This window comes from Homalodisca vitripennis, chromosome 3, assembly GCF_021130785.1.
Source record: "Homalodisca vitripennis isolate AUS2020 chromosome 3, UT_GWSS_2.1, whole genome shotgun sequence".
Classification (NCBI taxonomy): domain Eukaryota; kingdom Metazoa; phylum Arthropoda; class Insecta; order Hemiptera; family Cicadellidae; genus Homalodisca; species Homalodisca vitripennis.
In genome coordinates this window covers 97,530,761-97,550,779 of record NC_060209.1, presented here as the reverse complement: position 1 = coordinate 97,550,779, position 20,019 = coordinate 97,530,761, and the positions used below count along the sequence as shown (strand labels likewise).

Below are 20,019 nucleotides of genomic sequence, written 5' to 3'. Positions count from 1 at the left end.
CTGGATAATAAACTGAGACTGTAACAACTCAGGTAGGCCCTCTAGTGTCGACCCCTGCTGAGTCTATAGGAGGGGTTATAGGAATGGTATGACGGCTGCTAAAAGTAAAGAACTCGTTTTAATTCTCGCCCGAATTAGTTGGTCGGGTACAGTAACAGTTATATAAATGCTACCTAAAACCTTCTAGAAAATTTGTGCAACGGAGGGAGTTGTTATGCGTCAAAGAGTGTAGAAGTTAATTCTATTGAAATAACCGAGATCTGGGCGTTGAAACTGCCAAAGTACTTTAACTCTGGTCTGTAGTCCCCGGAACTAACGAGCGAGCGAAAGGAAGTCACAGGGGCTCGCAGGTGGGCGGGCAGCCCCAGATCATATCGCCAGAAATGCCCACGACGCTCATTAAATACCGCCGGTAAGAGGTTTGATTCCGGAGACTTTAATGGCAGGGAGAGAGGAAGGCGGGGGGCGGAGCGGTCATATAGCAGGATCGTGAAACGTATGAGGAATCCATGACCATTTGTAGACTGTGCCATTTCTCGCACAGCACATCTGTTTACAAGGAACTACCTTACTTATACCCCCTATGTGGGTCACTTGTATGATAAGTTTATTCCTGCAAATGTCCCATCTTGCTGAGTCTGTGTATCATACATGAATAGACATAAGAATACGTGAAGTAGCCTATTTTTACATAACACGGCATAAAATGTAACTCAGAAATTCATAATAACACTTGTTTTAAATAAATGATCATTTATTTTTTTTTTTAGACCTTTCAATAGCAAGACTATATTCGTCAGACACATAACAAAAGACACATCTTCAAATTCTAATACAGAAACCATAACTCAAAAGTTTCCTTTAGTTGAAAAGTTTTAGCATATTTCTCATAGAATGTTGCTGGTAAAAAAGTCATATTGATAGTGCACGTATTTTGTCAGACATTGTTTATAACGTTAACCAACGAAGCATGACCTTCTCTTGAAACTTTTCAATTTTGTTATGTAAATCAATAAAAGAATATCATCTGACTACCCAAATCATATAAATCCAAAGTAGGGAGAAACGGACGGATCTCTCAAACGAAAGGTATGCTTTGGAACTCATTTTCTCTTGATGGATCGTGACCATGCAGAACTCTATAGAAAATCAGCAAGACTACTACAGTACAAGTTGAAAGAGCAGGAAGTCTGAGCTCCTTTCACATATCTGGTTCAACCTACTCTGGAAAAATCCAGACTCTGATGCGGGTCTGTAACGAATCACATAAGAATCTTGTTGGAAAATCGCTCAATCAATTTACGAGTTTAGAGAAAGTGAGCTTTTTACAAGTAACGACGCATAAACGAAGGAAATATCATGAGCACACACGACTACCATGGCTCATAGACATGTGGTGGATTTGTTTTATTTGGAAACTGTTGCCTACTTTACGTAGAGGTACCAGTAATAAATCTGAATCATAGTTCCAGCCCGGTAGAGGTTAGTGGGTGGATCGGTCGGCCCCAGATCCCTGGCCACCTTTGGCCACCAAACAGACAATAGCCAGTAAATATCTCCTCCGCTAGCCAGCCCACTGTAACCTAAGAGCATATTCTGCTGTGCGTTAATCCCTGCTAAGAAATCCAATATAAATACTGCAATCGCGCATACATCTTTTGTCTCGTATTTGAGAAACAGGAAAGAGTGTGATGGCGTAATATATGAAAGCATTGGCCATACAATACGGCAAATTACCAGTTAGCTTACTAGTTAATGATTAGAAATTAACATAATTAAGTACAGTTGTCATGAAAGTATTTTCTCACCTGCCTTAAAAACATTCCTTTAAGTTTAAGTAAGGTACCGTCGTCCTTAGCGTTTTTGTGATAAAACTGTAAACGCCAAGAGTTAAATAAGAGTAAAACTAATCTTCTTATGTGGATATACTCGATACGTACCTCAAGTTCAAATATAATAAGCTTATGCAGGTTTCTACTGCTGATGCATTAGTACGGTAAGCCTTTCAAGGAAATTTGGGTTCATAATAAATTGAGTCCAGAGGACAGGTTTATCTTATCCTAAAACAATGTCAGAACAACAATTCTAAGTAATTGTGTAGTTCCAAAATATGCCATAAAGCTTAATAGTACTAAAAGGAGGACATAAAAAGGTTTAACAGTAAACATTATTAATATACGATGACTTCTAACATTATCTCCAGATTAACTATCTCGAAAGGGTGGTTTAAAGTAAAGGAGATTATAGAGATTAATTTATTCAAAATTTCCTCTACCAGGGTAAAGTCTAATACATTTCTCACGGTGCTATTTTGGAAAATACATTCCTGGCATGGAACATAACTTTGTCGTATATGTATTTAAAATAATAAATGCTAGATGTTCATTCTCGGATGTGCGCTAAACATCTTCTGAAAGATACACATAACACGCAACCATCAGAAGGTCCGTTTGATCAAACTAATAGCGACAATCACGTAGGCAATAATAATTAATAAAGAGGCGGAATGGTAGCTGTCACATAGCAATAAAGCGAGAAATGGATCGACTGTGCAAAGATGGCAAAATCACAATAACAGCGAAGAGTGATGGCGAATAATACCGCCATTTGTAGTCCGGAGTGGCAGGCGCGAGACAGCGCGGTGGCGGGACTAGGCCGTGACGATGACAGGTTCCTCTCGGTACAAGTCAAGTCAATTCAAACTTCTTCATTCTCAGAGACAACTTTTACATCGTAAAAGTTATTGTCATACGTGTCTACTTGTTATAAATAAAATTAATCTACACTACAATTCTAAATCTCATTTAGCTCATTCAGTGAGTAGAGACATTCTACCAATAAAATGTTATTTTGTAGTCAATAAACATTTCGTGTAGATATATCCACTATCATTCGATATAAATACTGAAGAAGATGGAGTTTCACGAAACGCCGAAACAAACAAAACGCCTGGCGTTATATTTATTTTGGACAAGGGTGTATTTCAACTATAAATTACCCGCGGCTACGCACGCAATTGCAAATTGAAAACAGGGACTCCGTGGGTATATGTTCTTTATAAATGACATTCTAAACAATCCTGAGATAAGTCACTGAAAAATAGTCCAATCTTATGAGCGATTTTAAAATAAAGTTAAAATAACAGTGTTTTGGGTCACTAAAGTCGGAGACTGAAACCGTTCGTATAAGTAGCCGTAAAATAACTCGAATTTTATTCCAACATTTCATGATATTTGATTGAATATCTTCAACGATCTCAGTAAAACTTGAACGATTTTAGGGTACGAATTCTAATACCGAAGTACTTAGCTTTTCAGAAATAAATTTTGGGGTTCTATGCAGTATCGGAAGTATGTATATTTCAGGTAAATATTATGACAGTGTTCTTTGTTAACAGCTTCAAATTGCGGATTGCTGTTATTTTAGTCATTGCGATGACCACTTCTGATTCGAAAGAATTAAATTTCGACACCATAGCTGAGTTTGTCCTGTTTCTCTCCGTTCAAGAAAACATATATACGAACACAGGTCAGAGAGGCAAACTTCGGTCATAAAGTGTCTACTTTCAGCCATTGTAATTTACTTTCAGTCGAATATATTTCTGTTGCCACAGTCGAGTTTGCTTTGTTGCCCCGACCAAGAAGATATATACATATGCATGTCTGAGAAACCTACCTCTGTAAAAATGAACTATAGTGGGTCTTATGACTGTCTTTAAATCTGTATTAAAAGTTTAATAGTATTTTGGTCTTCGATATCTACATTACATAAATTATAAAAAATTATGTACTTAACAATTGCTAAAAATGTACGATTAAAAGTATATTTTTAACAAAACTTTTTTTAACAAATTTTCTTATTTGGATATATTTTGTACCAGATAAGGGAGTAATACGACTGCAACTACAATAAGCTTATGTAGGTATTTACGGCTAAAGCATGACCGAACCTTTTAAGGAACTTTGCGTTCATAATAAATTGAGTTCAGATGGCAGGTTTTTTTTAAAACCTACAACAATACTAGAACAACAATTTTAAGTAATGGTGTTCTGAAATTATGGCCAAAATATGCCATAAAGTTTCATTTGTGCCTACTAATAAGACATTGAATTTCACCACCAACAAACTACCATAATATTCTGTTAAGTCAGATACCCTTGGTTTGAATTTTATTTTTACGAACATTAATAATAACAGCACTTGGAATGATGATAAGATAGATTTTTCGATATAATATGGATTTTAAAGAAACCCAAAGAAGACATTCTTACCGCTCGTTCAACACACTTTTGATACCTTAATTTTCTCATTTACCAACGGCATTGAGGTTTACAGATCCTTTGTTCGACTAGAAACACTTCTTAGTACATTCACTATTTTAATTTTAAAGAGGACGATAACATTTGAAGGAATTGTTTAGCATATTTTACAAAAAAGTAGATTATAGAAAAATTTTACGTTATCTCTCTTGGACTGTAATACTCATCTTACACTCGTACTTCTCCACCTTCATTGGCTGTGGCATTCTACCTGTATCCCAGGTGCCTTGTACAGCTATAGAATGCGGTTGTAATGAGATAGATTAGACCAGACTTGATACACACGCTGAGATGCACATTCCGGTGATAGTTATTGTCTTAATGCTGTTGCTGCCATTGGCCGAGGCCATGACGAGGGGGGGTTGAATGTTTTAACTGCAGGGGGTTGAGCTATTAGTGTGCTTTGTTCCTCACAATGTACACCTTGAACAACGATGTCTCAATAAGGAGTGTGGCTTTTGGTTAGTCACTTTCATTGAACTCGATATTGATATGAGACTTTCTTACTTTTTATCTTTTATGCCTCTAAACAGTTCTCTTAATACTCTAAAGTTACGAAATACTGAGCCCATTTATAGAATGGAAATACAAGTAATAAATGTTGTAACAAACGATTTGTTGATATTTTACACCACCTACATTCATTCCATAGACATACTATTAAATAACAACAAAAAGTAACATTTATTACTTGTATTTCCATTCTATAAATGGGCTCAGTTATTACAAAAATACAAATATGATAAAAATTGGATCAAAGCATAATCTTTTCATTGAAAAGTTATTTAGTAGGTTTAAATGTAATTATCGTTGATAAAAAAACTTAAAAGTCTCAAATTATTTCAGTTGCTTTCGCTAGAATTCCTCTTCCTGAGCAGTAGGTGAAACCAATATCTCAATATCTGCTAAGTTGCAATTTGTATTATTTTAACAATTTATTACTTAAATACTCATCAGTGCTTATATCAGTAATATTAATGTAATCTAAGTAGAAATTAGTGAATTTACCGTTCCTATTAGGTAAGTATAAACATAAAAATCATTTTCTATTATTTTATAAAAGAAAAATTCACAATTATCCAATAATGTTGGGTAATTGTGAATTTTTCTTGTATAAAATAGTATAAAATCGTTTTTTTCCAATAAGAAGAGATCCTCCTCCAATAAAAATCATTCTGTTTTATTTTGTGTCATATACTACTGTACAATCCTGATAAAAGTATGACGATGAATTCACTATAGCTTATAATGTTTTAGATATGTTAAACTTTTTGATTAATTGATCGTTTTATTATTAATATTTACAGCATGATAAAATGATCATTCATAATTTGTACCTAAATGTTTTTAAGGTTCTTGAACGAATTTATACGGTCGGTCGTCGCTTCGCACGTAAAGACAAAAACGTTCAAGGCTTAATCCACTTCATTAAATAACAGTAATGATTTAATATTAAATACTCGTATTTCGTACATGTGGCTGGGCAGTGTTGCCACACAATGCGGATTTACTGCATCAAAACTGACCTTTACCAGCTGTCGTGTCGTGTGAAGGTCACGTGGGTTGTGACGCAGTGTCGATAGCTAGTCATGCTGACCCGGAATTGATAGCGGCCAGATCACCGCGAGAGCGACAGGGTCACGATCCGAGATCCGATCTGGACTCCGAGCCAAAAACGGTCAACTACCATCAGCTCTCACAATGGAGTCATTGTGACCCGAAGAATGCCTCCAACACACCTCTGTGATCGTCGGTATTGTCGTCATTGTCATAGATATCTCCTGAGCAGTAACTTCAACATTTTGCGTTATAAACCAGACATTTGTTATCTTGGATAATTTTAGAAAGGGTACTGAACAAGTTATGCATAACTAAAAGACACAAACAAATAAATATATTTTACATGGATAGAAAAAAGAATTTACGAAACTTGTTTGTACTAGTATTATATTTGACTTAACTGTTCATTCTGTTGGAGTCTAAATTTCAAAACTTCTAAAAAAAACTATTGATTGTATTTCTAGTCTATTCTTGTATTTTATTTCTAAGGCAGTAAAGCTTATTGTGTTGAAAAGTCAATCATATGGAAATAGTAGTAGAATTACTCTGAATTTTCACTCACATTCAAAGACGTTTACATAGTTATTCTATGATGACCACGCTCCTGTGCACAATTATTTTTAGTAAGTATTTGGCCAGTTCCGGAAAGAAAGTTTGGAGCACTCTCCGAAAATTCATAATCTTATTCCATGCAATTTCGCCTTGTTCACTTCTGTTCTTTACTGAGTATTTGGACAGTTCCTTAAAACATATGGAGTACTCTCCTAAAGTTCAAAATGTTATTCCTGTCAATTTCACTACGTCAAGTTCACTTCCATCCTTTAATAAATATTTGGCTAGTTCCTAAAAATACTTATGGAATCTCCAAAAACTCAAAATCTTATTCCATGCAATTTCTCGCCTTGTCACCTCTTGTTAATAAGAAACTGAAAGGGAGGGCTTCCAACGCCATTCTTATGAGAACTCATGACGATGGGATCGTCTATCTCCCAGCAGGATATTGCAGAGTTGATTTGAAAACTCCACAAATGTGACAAATTTAAATCATATTAAAAGCTTTTTTATTTAAATAGTTTTTAACTAGTGTGAATTTCTAGCCTTCTTGCTTTGGCAACTATTAAAATTCTGTATTAACTTCTGTAACAAATTTATTTCGTTATGAATTTGTATTTGCTGCGGGGGTAGTAGATTGTGTAAGTTTATTTAGTAAAGAAATATTTTTGTATGAACCCTCTTATATGTTTGGAATTAAAACACCCCTTAAAATGTATTTGCACTCAAAGTTTTGCATTTAGCATGATAAATTTTGGAGGTCACGGATTTATATAAAAAATTAATGTTTTTAGAAATTTCGTTAATTAATTATAAGAAATTCTTACATGTATTTCATGCCTCCAATTGTTTCAGAACCTATGATTTAAAAAGCATTCATTTTATAACATCGTGCTATCTACAAACTGTATGTACACAAATATTTATATTATGAAGAACAGTCTTAAAAGCGGTAACACGTTTAATCTTTAGTTATATACTATATATTTTAAAATGTAATTCCATCCTGATGGTTCAAAACAACTATATTTACAACGCCAATAGAAAAGTTTCCTACTTTTGCATACCTAAATATTTAAAATAACCCATCACTTTCCTAACTCTAAGCGGTTTCAATATTTATTTTCAATTTATATTCCTAAAGAATTGGCACAACTAGACTATCAAATCACAGGCAATTGGTTAAAATCGTATTAGGGTTAATAATTCAAGTTGTCGACGATGTGGTGACTGGTTGCATACAACAAACTGTACAGACAACAAAGACACCTAATCAATCATTTTGTTTTAATGGCGCTGAGAGGAGAGAAATGTACAGTTTCCAAGAGAGCGAACGTTCACGCCAAACTGCCAGAGTGTGCGCATAATCAAGCTCCGCTAATCAGACAACCTGTTCCGCCAATCGAGTTCTGCAATGTTACCTGGCGGATTACGGGCCGGATTATATTTGGGAACTCGGCTGTCAATCTGCCAGATTATTTCCCCAAATCTGTCAATCATTTACAATCCCGGCTTAGACCGTCCGCCGCAGAATATTCATCGAGTTCGTTTGATTCCATTGACAGGAACGAGGTTTTAATTGATTTCTTTTACCCGTAAGAAACAGGGAACCAAATACTCCTAAATATAAAACGTTCTAACCTTATCTGAAGATTGTATTCTCATACGTTAGGTCATTATTAAATCTAGATACCACCGCTAGATTAATATGAAATTATAATCATTTCAGTGGCCAATAAATATGTTTGTTTTTATTTCATGTTTGTTTACTTACAACCATTGGACTCATTTATTTTTCTGACAAGGTTCCTACATCTGTAAGTTGCAGTAAAATAAAATTAATTTCAATATTTGCTCCTAGAAAAGTTTTTTTACAGTATTAACTAAGTTTAATCACTTGAAGTATGTTTGATTATTTTTATTTGTTGTCCTCACCTGTCCCTGACAGGTCGAAATGTATTGTTTTCATAGTGCAAACGAACAAATTAGTACAGACTGTTTGAATCGGAGTGTAGTTAAGTTGGCTGCGTATTCAGCATCGCAGACACAACACAGATATAGGACACATACACGTGTCTGTGTCGCGACTAGAGTACTAGATAGAGTGAACATGTTATCTTCCTCTGCAGTCGTCCACTACACTCCGCCCACAGAACTCCTGCTAATCTAGTTTACGTGTTCAATTCGTTCTTTTCTCATTATACAACAAGTAAATCGAGTCCTATCTCTCCTCGTCCATTTACCTCCTCGGTCTCAATTACCAATCAAACAGAGAGGTTGACTATCGCGCGGCATGTTCTGACTTCAAATTGCCCTATTTCCTATGCTCGCGGTCGGTACAGATACAGTCGCCTTTTATAGACTGTTTTTTTTTTTTTTTCTGGGTGAAACTAAGTTGTAGCACAGATTTGTCAAACACAATCGTGCAGTTCCTGAGTTGTTAAACTCGGAGTGTTTTTGCTGAAAATGTGTAGACTAATTAATGTGATGTATGAAGAGTGGATTCATACTAGTATGATTTTCTGAACTTTTACGACTAATACGTTCTTGAATATTACTATCTAATTGCTTAACGGGCGGCAGGGTTCTCTACCGGTTTCAACCGTGCAAGTATTATAGATAATCTAATAGTGTCATAACTTTGTGATGCCATTATATAGAATTACTTTTAGGGATACATATAAGGGAATACCTCCATCTACTGTGAATGTACTAAAAACGTGATAAAACATAATTGCAGCAGTGACTTTTTCTATATTTGAGGGATTGTTCTTATTTTACCTCGTATAAGCATTCGAATTATTTATGTGTCAGTTTTCTCACTCTCTCTTCATGAGTTCATTAAAGGAAAACTAAGATAATTTAAAAAAAGAATGATTCATTGTATATGTATTTATAATATTATCTCGTTAATGCATTTATTTTAAAATTAAACTTGATAGTTATGCTCGGTTCAATGTATTATGTAGTGGTAGTGTTCTTGATATCTCCTCATTAATTGTGAGGGGGGGGGTTTAATAATACAATAGCAACGTTACATTTTAAAACCTCATTTCATTGCGTGTCAAGAGGGGTGGGGGTTTATTCTATAAACATCTACTTAAGAGTATGTATTAAAGAGTATGACCATGCAGTTAAGCATAAAGATGCCCGCAATGCTTAACTGTCAATGAAAAGTACAAAACGAGATGCTGCAGACAAAGTCCATCATTTGGCAGAGCAAGTATTGAAGAATGTTTAAATGAGCTGTTTAGCATCTGCGCACCGCTATATGCTGCCCGGGGGCAAGTCCGGTTCGAAGACAGTTGATAGATTTATAACCTATATAATTATCCAAATAACCTGTATCGAATCAAACAAAGGTCCCATCATGAAATGTTGCCAGTGGCTGTATAGACTAACTGCAGTGACCCAAACGTGATATGAAGAGTAGTTTGGTAGTCCTATGTGCCTAAATTGGTTATTCTTTTATGATTCATCTATTCTTACGCAGCACTGTTCTTAAATTGCAATTTTTTTAAAATTATAAATAAATATTAGTTTTTCATTAAGACATCCAGACATCCAAGAACGAAATAGGATGCTTTGAGTTAAGAACTAGGGATTTAAAGTCGATATTTACTATTCGATAGCATATGTCAAATCTGTCCACTATTGAGAAAATGCCTCTATTGACCATCCTGCCTGCCAAACATAAAATTAGACTTGCCTACGGTTCAGTGACTTATATCTAAACATGTCATATTAGTTCCAGGTTCAGAGCTTTCAGCAAATTTTATAAAGCGTATTCCACTCTAAAAAACTCTACTGTAGATATGTTTAACATAAAAAACAACTTATATATGTAAATTATACTTCACCTTTTATTGAGTAACTAGTAATAAACCTTATTTAATTTATTTAGCTCCTCAGGGTCACTCGCTCTCAGACCTGCATCCAGGTCCAGGCCATCTGCATATATAATATCTGCACATTAGTGGCTTATCTTGATGTACGATGCCTACTTTATGGCAGCCAATGTAAATAACAAGTTAATGACTTAATTCGCCCTAATTTAGTTGGTTTGCTGCGGTATCAGAAGACATGTGGCCAGAACTGCTCTTATAACTCAGGTCTGGCCACAAATCACGCCAGGTGATCATTTAACTTCCATCTTACTGTGTTTTAATGCCCTTCGGCCACAAAAATACCATTTTTCTCTTAAGTGAAGAAAAGTCATGCAATTACTGAACGGATAACACATTTATTTTAATCCAGTCACTGTAAGATGGACTATTTAATTTAGATTAGTACCAATCTGGGACGCATAAAACAACTCATATATCATTTTGCTTTAAAACAATTATATGGTTAGTTATAGTATGAAAAGGAATAATTTTTACACAGTTGGAATTTCTTCTCCTCAGTAGGGCCGTTTGCGAGGAGTCCAAAATCCTTTTAAACCATCCATCGTCAATATCAAACTTAAAAAGACCTTATGCAGATAAAAATAGTATTTTTGGCGTTTCCAAAGAAACAATGTGAACTAAAACTATTAATTAGCATTGTTTATGTTCCAAAGCAATTCTTACAGTTGCGTGTGGTTTTAACTGATCAACAATTCTCGATTCCACCTGTAATTTTGTCACCATCCAATTAAATGTCAGAAGTACAGCATTATGTTATGTTCTGTTTCCAACAAATAATTAAAAATACAGACAAGTACATTAGTATACAACAATTTCCATCTAATTTTGAAAGATTTGGTAATTCATAATGTAATTGTCTCGGGAAAAATCTTCAGAGTATCAATGTATTCGCGCTAACTGTGTAAATGGGTCTGTCCTGGTTATGTACCTGGCATTGTACTATGAATGTAAGATATATAAGGGTACGGAGTGTATAGTGTGGCTGCATAGGCGAGAAGGACCCTGTCTATAGCTTATGAGAGCTATGTACACGGCTTATATTTATACTGTAGCAGCTTCATTCTGGGAAATGTTATTGTAAATGTTTACAAGCTTCCCATATCGATATACTACTTCTTTTTAATTTTTTGCTTATCCTGTCGTAGTGAAACGCTTATGACGGTGAAAATGGTAAAATATGAGTCTCCGTACAGTATTCACTATAAAAGATAGTGATGCATTCTTTTCAACCTTGATATTCACCAATATATGCTTCTGTCACTACAATCGCTCACTAACATCGTTATATTACAGATTAGAAGGAAGGTCATCGACGCTTTACTACAATCTCTGCATAGGCCTCTACTTGTGACTTTGGTAATAGATAGTGAGTTTGGATAGAAATATCTTTTCCAAGGAATATGTAGAAAGTGTGAAGCGTGAACTTCTTCACAACAATCTTGCTCAACAAACCTTTGCTCGTTGTTATGTGTACAATTACATCCTAAACTGTAAGAACATGTTTTTTATCGCTCTTATGGGGGTTGATACGACTTCCAGTTCCATTTGGCCTTTTCTAAAACCTTGTTAACATATTACGTATGCTGACCTCCGCAAGTGATAATCTTTGATGAACAGCCCGTTCTAAGGCAGTGAACAACTCCACGGCCTCATCCATCTGCCCTGGGCTCGCCGAAGCTTCCATGTTAATAGCGACCGTTGTAAGACAAGGCTTGCCAAACATTAATGGAAGAATTATCTCCCGCCGTTCCCATTCCCGCCAAAACTTCGGCTCCCCTGCTGGTTTACTGACAATCCTCCCACTGTTTGTCACTTTGATCACCTTCGATTTGAATAAACAGCACTCTCCGAACACCAGGAGCACCTGTTAGGTAAATTTCCAAGGAACACTTCTTTCTTTGAAAAGGAGTGCTTGGCCATTTAAAAGAATAATAACGCTGGGACCCGTTCATCTTTGTTTGGCTTTGAACAAGATAACAGATCGTTTCGTATACTCTCTACACTTTATTATTTCCGCTTGTTTGGCTGTCATGGGGAATTTGCAACGCTTACTTTTTACACGAAATGACTTTCAGTTAATAAATGGTCGTAATGTTTAATTTTGGTTGTATGACGTTATAAGTATGATGTACATAATACAGAACCAGGTAGGTCGTAAACGAACAAGGCTCACGAACAAGGCCTCTCCTTCCATAAGAATGTCGAAAGCAAAATAAGTGTTTTGTTTCACGCCGGAAATGTTTATTTTTGTAATTTCCTGCATAATTTGGAGTGAAATCTGTGGTCACCCATATTATGGGTAATATCCATATAATTTTATTGCTGGAAATGCACTGAACTAGCTCATTTACTCCACTATCCACTCAAACACTAGGAAATAAAATAAACAACTGTGGGGTAGAACTCGAATCATTTTCTAATATTTACAAATGAAATGTTGATTTTGTATAATTTTCTAGAGATCTGGCTCCCGAAATTAAGGGTTCACGCTTCGTTTACTAAATTAAACAGCAATTGAAGGCCAAGATTGGGCATTTTCCAAAACACATAACGTAATAAAATTTCAATTATACGGTCCAGATTATAGGCCTACGATATTTTTATGTGGTCTAACCAGTGTTAAACTACATTTTAGGATCATTTCGGTTGTTTGGTTATAGGGTGCAATGCATGTCCACCAATGCATACTATCTCACTCAACCCCACTAATTTGATCACATCATTGAAAAGTGGATCAACCGCCATAAACAATAATAGACAAATGCGTATCATATGTAGATGTCTGAATAATATTGAAGTCTTAAAATCTGCTTACCCTCACTTTCTAAATCTTTGGTGAAACTACTGCTAGAATATATATATTAGACTAGCGGGCCCGGCGCGCACGCGTTGGCGGCTTCGCACGCGCAGTACACTATGCTGAGATAATTGATAGTCGTTCCATCGTGAGCCTCTTGGGCGTATTATGAAGGTATGTACCATATTCCTGCCTCTATCTAGCTGTTAATTCGCACGCAAATCTTAAGAACCGAAGTCCTTATATTACTTAGTGCTCCGATGCCACGATTGAGCATCGCACACGGAGTTCTGAGAACCATACTTCTGTCTAAGGTTGATTTTATAACATTGTAGCCAACGTAAGATAGTCTGCATTACTCTTCTGATTCTCAGTCGTCACTGGATAGTAAAGTCTATGTTTAACAGTGATTGCAAAAACAGTTTAAACAAAATTTGTCGTAAGCTTACTCTATGCTTTAAAACTATAAGTGTAATAGCTGACGTTAACATATGTTTGCTGCAATGCATTTCTTATGGGTATTTCTGTAACCAGTGGGGCGGAATCCTGAATCGGTGGGCATAGCATGTAGATCGGTCCAATAGTTCACGATTCCATAGTACAGACTAGTTTGCTGCGCATTTCAATGCAAAAGTCTTCGCACGCAATGTTGAAAACAGTACACTGCTGCGTTCCATCGTGAGCCTCTACCATATTCCTGCATCTAGCTGTTACCCACGGCTTCGCACGCAAATCTTAAGAACCGAAGTCCTTATATTACTTAGTAAATTTTTTTTCTTTACTATAATAAATTTTAGATTAAATTAGTTATATCTCCGATGCCACGATTGAGCTTGCTTTGTTGTCTCGATCGAGAGAATATGTACACACGGAGTTTTGAGAACCATACTTCTGTCAAAAAAAACAACTAAGGTTGATTTTATAACATTCTTTATATTTGTAGCCAACGTAAGATAGTAATTATGATATCTGCATTACTCTTCTGATCAAGCATGAGCATGGTTTATATTAAATAAATATTGCAGTTAAAGGTGAATTTTTACGTCAAATTTGAATTGTATTATCTGGATAGTAAAGTCTATGTTTAACAGTGATTGCAAAAACAGTTTAAACAAAATTTGTCGTTTCTCTTAAGCTTACTCTATGCTTTAAAACTATAAGTGTAATATATGTTTACAAAGAACAGCTGATTAAAAATTTGAAAAGACGTTAACATATGTTTGCTGCAATGCATTTCTTATGGGTATTTCTGTAACCAGTGGGGCGGAATCCTGAATCGGGAAAGGGATGGGCATAGCTTATAAACCTTCTCCGTGGAAAAATACATATACGTACAAATTTTCATCATGATCGGTCCAATAGTTCACGATTCCATAAAGGACAAACATACAAACATTCATTTTTATATATATAGATAATAAGTATAAGATAAATAAGTATTGGATTTCTGTTTTATTGGGGACCATATTAAATAAAATATTTGTAATGTTTAACACTGGGCATAATCACTCATTAAAATAATAAAATACCTTTTCTCCTGGAATCTTTTTGCACAAGTCTGTGAAGCGTAGTACATAACTCATATATACTGTTAGACCAAAGGTTAATAATTTATATGGCCGTACTTCATTATATCTTCAAGCAATAAACCCAAGTTTAGGATTTGATTTTATGTTCTCGGCGTGCTTACTGGTCATACAAATTGAAATGACTATGGCATGACCATATATACTGTATTGACAGCTTTACCGTTAGCAATGTGAGAGTTTTATTATACCTCTATTATTTGCTAACTTAAAGGTATTAGGTATTTCCTGCAACCTCTTTATTTTCTATTAAATAAATTATTACTTGTCCAAGCACATTCCCATATTGTTTAGTAGTTGTGAAAGCGGTAATTTTGTTTCAGGAACTGCTGATGGCGCACCCCACCTCAGACCACACCACCATCATCCTGGACGATATAGCTTACGAGGACATGAAGTCTTTGTTGGACTTCGTATACACGGGAGGAGTAACTGTCCCCGAGGAAAGACTGCCGTCCTTCTTGGAGGCGGCGCAGATCCTCCAGATCACGGTTCTGACGAACAAGAGCCTCCATCAGCAACTGCCCACCAAGAACATCCCACCACTCATCAAAGTGCACCAGGACCGAGCCTTCTCCTTCCAGAGTTGCCGGCAAATGTACAAAGACCCTGATCCTTTTGTGAGAAAAGAAAACGGTTATAAACACGAATTTGAGGCGACGTTCCACGAGCCAATGGATCAAGATCGGTTGAGTACTTCCGTCACAAATGAGCCTAATCCACCCTCAGAGAATATGGGATACAAACTAAAGACTGAACAAAAAGTACTTGTGAAAGATCAAGACCTCGCACCTGAAAGTAATTTGAAAAATATACAAGGTCTTGGAAGTCCGGTCACGGAATACAAGCCTTTCATTCACAGTCCTCATCAGCTCTCTCCGATTCCAAGACCCGAACTCAATCAAAGTATTGTGAGTAAATGCGAGACGTCGTCCTCAGGATCGTCTCCGAGCCCGGACAACATGGACTTCCAGTGGGTCAGACCTCTGCCGTCTCTCATGCCTATCTCGGCCAGTGCAGTCCTGAGTCAGCGCAGACCTACCGGCCAGGCGCAGAAGCATCCCAGGAAACTAGGGGGGATACTGACTCCGTCCCCCTGGTCCCAGAATGGACGACCACAAGCTGGAGCCCCTCGTGTGATTCGAAGCCCGAGCAGATGTGCTGAAAGAAGCAGTCAACACGAGGACTTGGACCATCCAGATGGCAGATTCATGTCATCTCCCAGTTATCCGCTTTCGGTAAGTGTATGAATACTACAAGTATAAAGGTTCAGTTCGCCCTATAGCAATCAGTCGCTGTAGTAATGTATTTATAGCATTTTATCTAACATGTGAGGTTTCCCGGTACACATCGCACCGAAAAATTGCTTCACATTAAATTCTTGAAATATGTCGGTCTTGCTGTATAGAGTCATTTTTTATCAACATATGTTAACGCTGAACTATTAATAACGCAAAGAATAATTAGACAAACATTAGAAATAGTCGAGAAATAAAGTGACTTTTCTCAAAAATTCTTCAAATTACTCAAGAATGTAGTTGTGTGAGCAATGTTTGGACATGGTATGAACCGAAAAATGTAGAGGTTAGTCATAACACCAACCGCGTGCTTACGAGATTGACATTCTGGTTGCGCTTTGGACGTAATGAAGATTTACTCAAAGACTAATGCAGAAAACGGAAATGTAGCTGTTAAAATAACTGTGTAATAGGTTCACTTAGGGTTGTAAGTAAGGTTAGGACGAATCTGCAGTATTCTGTCAACATAAATGATAAATAAAAAGTAACATCCAATATTCATTGACGTACAATCACCGACGGTCCTGTAGAACACATGTGCGACCCGCTTCTTGCAGCTGCCGAAGCCGGTCACCAACTGTATGTTACTGAGGCTGAGTGCAGGGGCTATAAGGTTATCTCTTGATAGTACAGTCTGGCCACATTACACGCTCACTAATTTTAGAACTGTCTTGTAGAGAATCCGTAGCGGGAATGCGAAGAGATGTTCCTGTTCTCGAGACTCGTGGTTCTCATTGTTGCCGATGTTATTGACTGGCCGCTTGTCAAAGCCGTGGTAAAAGCGTTGTCGTGTAGTCGCTAATCAGAGCCTGAGTTTCGGATCCGTCGATGACCTCATTCTCCCACGTCTCCAAATGTCAACTCCTATCCACCTGACACTATCGCCACACATCACCGTCTTCTCGCTCTTCCCCTGACTCGCGTTTTACGATTCTCTCCATGATTATTTTTAGAAAGTTCTGTTTTTGTGTTAAACAAAAGAACCAGTGGAACACAGACACAAACCGGTCTGTGTGTGTTGCTAAATCCTATTCGACAAGACTCAAATTTTCTCTGGTTGGTGTGGATGCCAGTGCACAATGAATAATAGTTTAAAAATTCAATGTTTGGTACAAAAGTTGTCTATTCGAGTAGTACAATTTTTAAAGAGTGTTTTTTTTTTTAACATACACTCCATTTCCTAAAAACTTTAACGGTTCGAAATTTTTATCAGTCAGTTAATTCAGCACAAAGATAACAGTTGTAATAAAATGTTGTAAACTCCAGCCTAGTACAGAATAAACACCTTTGTACCCAGTTACCTTTGTATGAAAGGTATACTTCCCTGTGCTCACAACCTTCGAATACGGATTCTCCTAGTGTATCCAGTTTTTTGCTTTGTTTTCTTCAAAACTACGAGTCTAACCCGTGACATTTAGAAACGTTTGGTTGACAAAGCAGATAACTTTTTAGGACCTGTTCCTTGTGATTTATAACTAACTCAACGTATTTAAATGAATTAATAATTCTTTGCAAGTTACAAAATTGTAATGTGATACAGAAGAATTTATGATCAGGTGGAGACTTGTGGTTGTGATAGTGGACAGACGTACCCATTACACATGAAGTCTCTGTTGTAGAAAGTTCAGAACATCTCAGTGGGGGGAGTGTATTAGTTTTTAAATTTTACAATAAAACCTCGAGTGTTTAGGCTGACTTGAAATCTGTTCATTGTAACCAAGATGCTACTATAAACTCTAGTTTTTTCTCTAACATTTCGGCTAAGAACGGGTTTTATTCTAGAAGTTTGAAGGAATTTAGGCATTATTAACATGTAATTTCATGGATAATTTACCAGATTTTTATACACGTTGAATGATAAATTCGAGATTGAGTACGTCAGTTCCATTATTGGCACAAAGTAATATTTAAGTTGTTGTGCAAAGCTTGAAGCAATCCAGAAAAACTTGTAAAACATTTTAATTGATACAAATCTTAGAAAACCTGTCGAAATTTCAAACAGAAATTACATTTTAAAATATAATTAAATAATTTAAAAATTCACCGACCTAACATGGTTTAGCTTTTTTGAACAAATTTACACGAAGTTTTATGTAGACTATGTGTAGCATTTGTGGCGAGTAATAAAATAAGACTTTCATGAGGACACACCTCAGCTGTCGAGCACTGTTACCGCTTCTCTTGGTTTATAGCCAGTGCTGTGGGAGTGTACAGATTTACGGCTGTCTGTAAAAAAGGCTTTCACCAAACCAATACCGGCCTTTTCACACCGGCGCGGCGCGGCATTACGCAGAGGTGTGTACTGCGCATGCGCGACTCACCACACCCTGCGGGGTCACAGTCTGATAGTGTTGACAAAGTGGAGGCCGTAAAGTGTGGGGAACACACAGACAGACAGACGTATGGACAGACGGCGCAGTAAATGTTTGGGAACGTGTCGGAGGAAAGGCGAGAACGCGGCCACAAATCCTGCTAATGGCCCCCCACCGGTACTTGTCCAGCACCTGACCACGCGCTCTGGTCATCTGGTCATCTTGGGACCGGTAGCTCCCATGAGCGATAGTGGACATTTGTGCCGTTAATGAGACGATGTTTACGTCATACTGAAAGAGAAGATATCATAAAAGGAGTTGAAATTGTTCACTGGTATTTTTATTTAAAATGGTAGATTATACCAGAGCAGATAATACCTCTATGTATTGGCGATGATATATGACGCAGTCGCGATGATTGATAACTTCTCCTAATGTGGAACGACAGAACCACATGCCCAAATGAAAATGAATAATTGCAAGAAGGCGTGAACACTCGGTAATGTTCTCACAGCCTCAGCTGGATATTGTCTCGTACAGTTTTTGTCACCGATACATCGCCGCCGAGAGATCACCAGCTGTACGAGTACGTGAGTCTATGGCCAGCTGTACATCTGGTGTTGTTGCCGTTACGGTTGCTTTACACCACAACTAGACTGACGTCTTTATCCATTGGATTAATTGTGACTGACATACAGAATTACTCTGTTTGCTGTTATTGCCAATACAATCCCTTCGAGTCTTGCGGAGTATGTTTTTAAATTACATTTGAAGGAAAAGAGAAAAAGTGCATTACTGCGTTTTCTTTCTAGCGAGAAAGTAAAAATATATCAGACCGCATGATAAATGCATCATTCAGACCGCATTCAAAATATCATTTGAGCAAAGTGAACTTCAAGATCAACTAATAAGAAAATTTGGAATTTAGTTCTTCCAACGACTTTTTATGAACTTACCGGTAGAGTGAAATCTTATGGGGACGAACAAATTCTCTTTTCTGCTTTTGGATATGCCATATTTCTGCATTAATATAGGGATTTATTAACTGGAAATCAACTTTATCGGAAATTTCAAAGTCAGTTGGCTTTCTCTGCGCCTTCATCATATTAGTACATGTATCTGACCTGATTCAGTTTACATTCAAAATTCATGTTAATTGGTCATTTACTTAGTGTTATGATGATAAATAATGTGATATGATTACAAACGTCACAATACTGTTAAGATCCATGCAAAATTTCTGTATTACACAAAATTGAAACCAACTGTCAGTATTTGTTAGTCAACAACAAGTGACGTTTGGTCTTCCTTATGAGAGCTTGTTTGCGTAGCCCAAACGTTTGCGTGCGATACACCGTAAATCTCCGAGTTCAAAGGTCATTTCTGGTTGGGCCGACGACCTCGGATTCCACGGCATATTTGAGTTTGGGTATATCTAAACATTTTCATTGTCTATAACTACCCGTTGTGTTCTGTACAAACGACTTCCAGCAGCGACAGTTAATAGATGTCTGTTTTTGACTCGCTGTTCGTGCCATCATTTAAGTGAGAAACTTTGCGCAACTCTCCCTACTTCTAAACATTTCCATTGTCTATAACTATCCGTTGTGTTCTGTACACACGACTTCCAGCATCAGTGGTTAATGGGTGTCTGGAAAGCCAAATGTTTTTGGCTTGCCATTCGTAC

At 36.8% G+C, this 20,019-nt stretch overlaps 1 protein-coding gene across 1 annotated transcript in view; it reads left to right on the top strand.

Moving 5' to 3' along the window:
• Window positions 1-20,019, top strand: part of LOC124357220 (zinc finger protein 768-like) — a 158,047-nt gene that overhangs the window by 112,103 nt on the left and 25,925 nt on the right. The window contains exon 3 of the mRNA XM_046808769.1: window positions 15,046-15,960. Coding sequence (XP_046664725.1) covers window positions 15,046-15,960 — 915 coding nt within the window. The remainder of the gene's footprint in view (window positions 1-15,045; window positions 15,961-20,019) is intronic.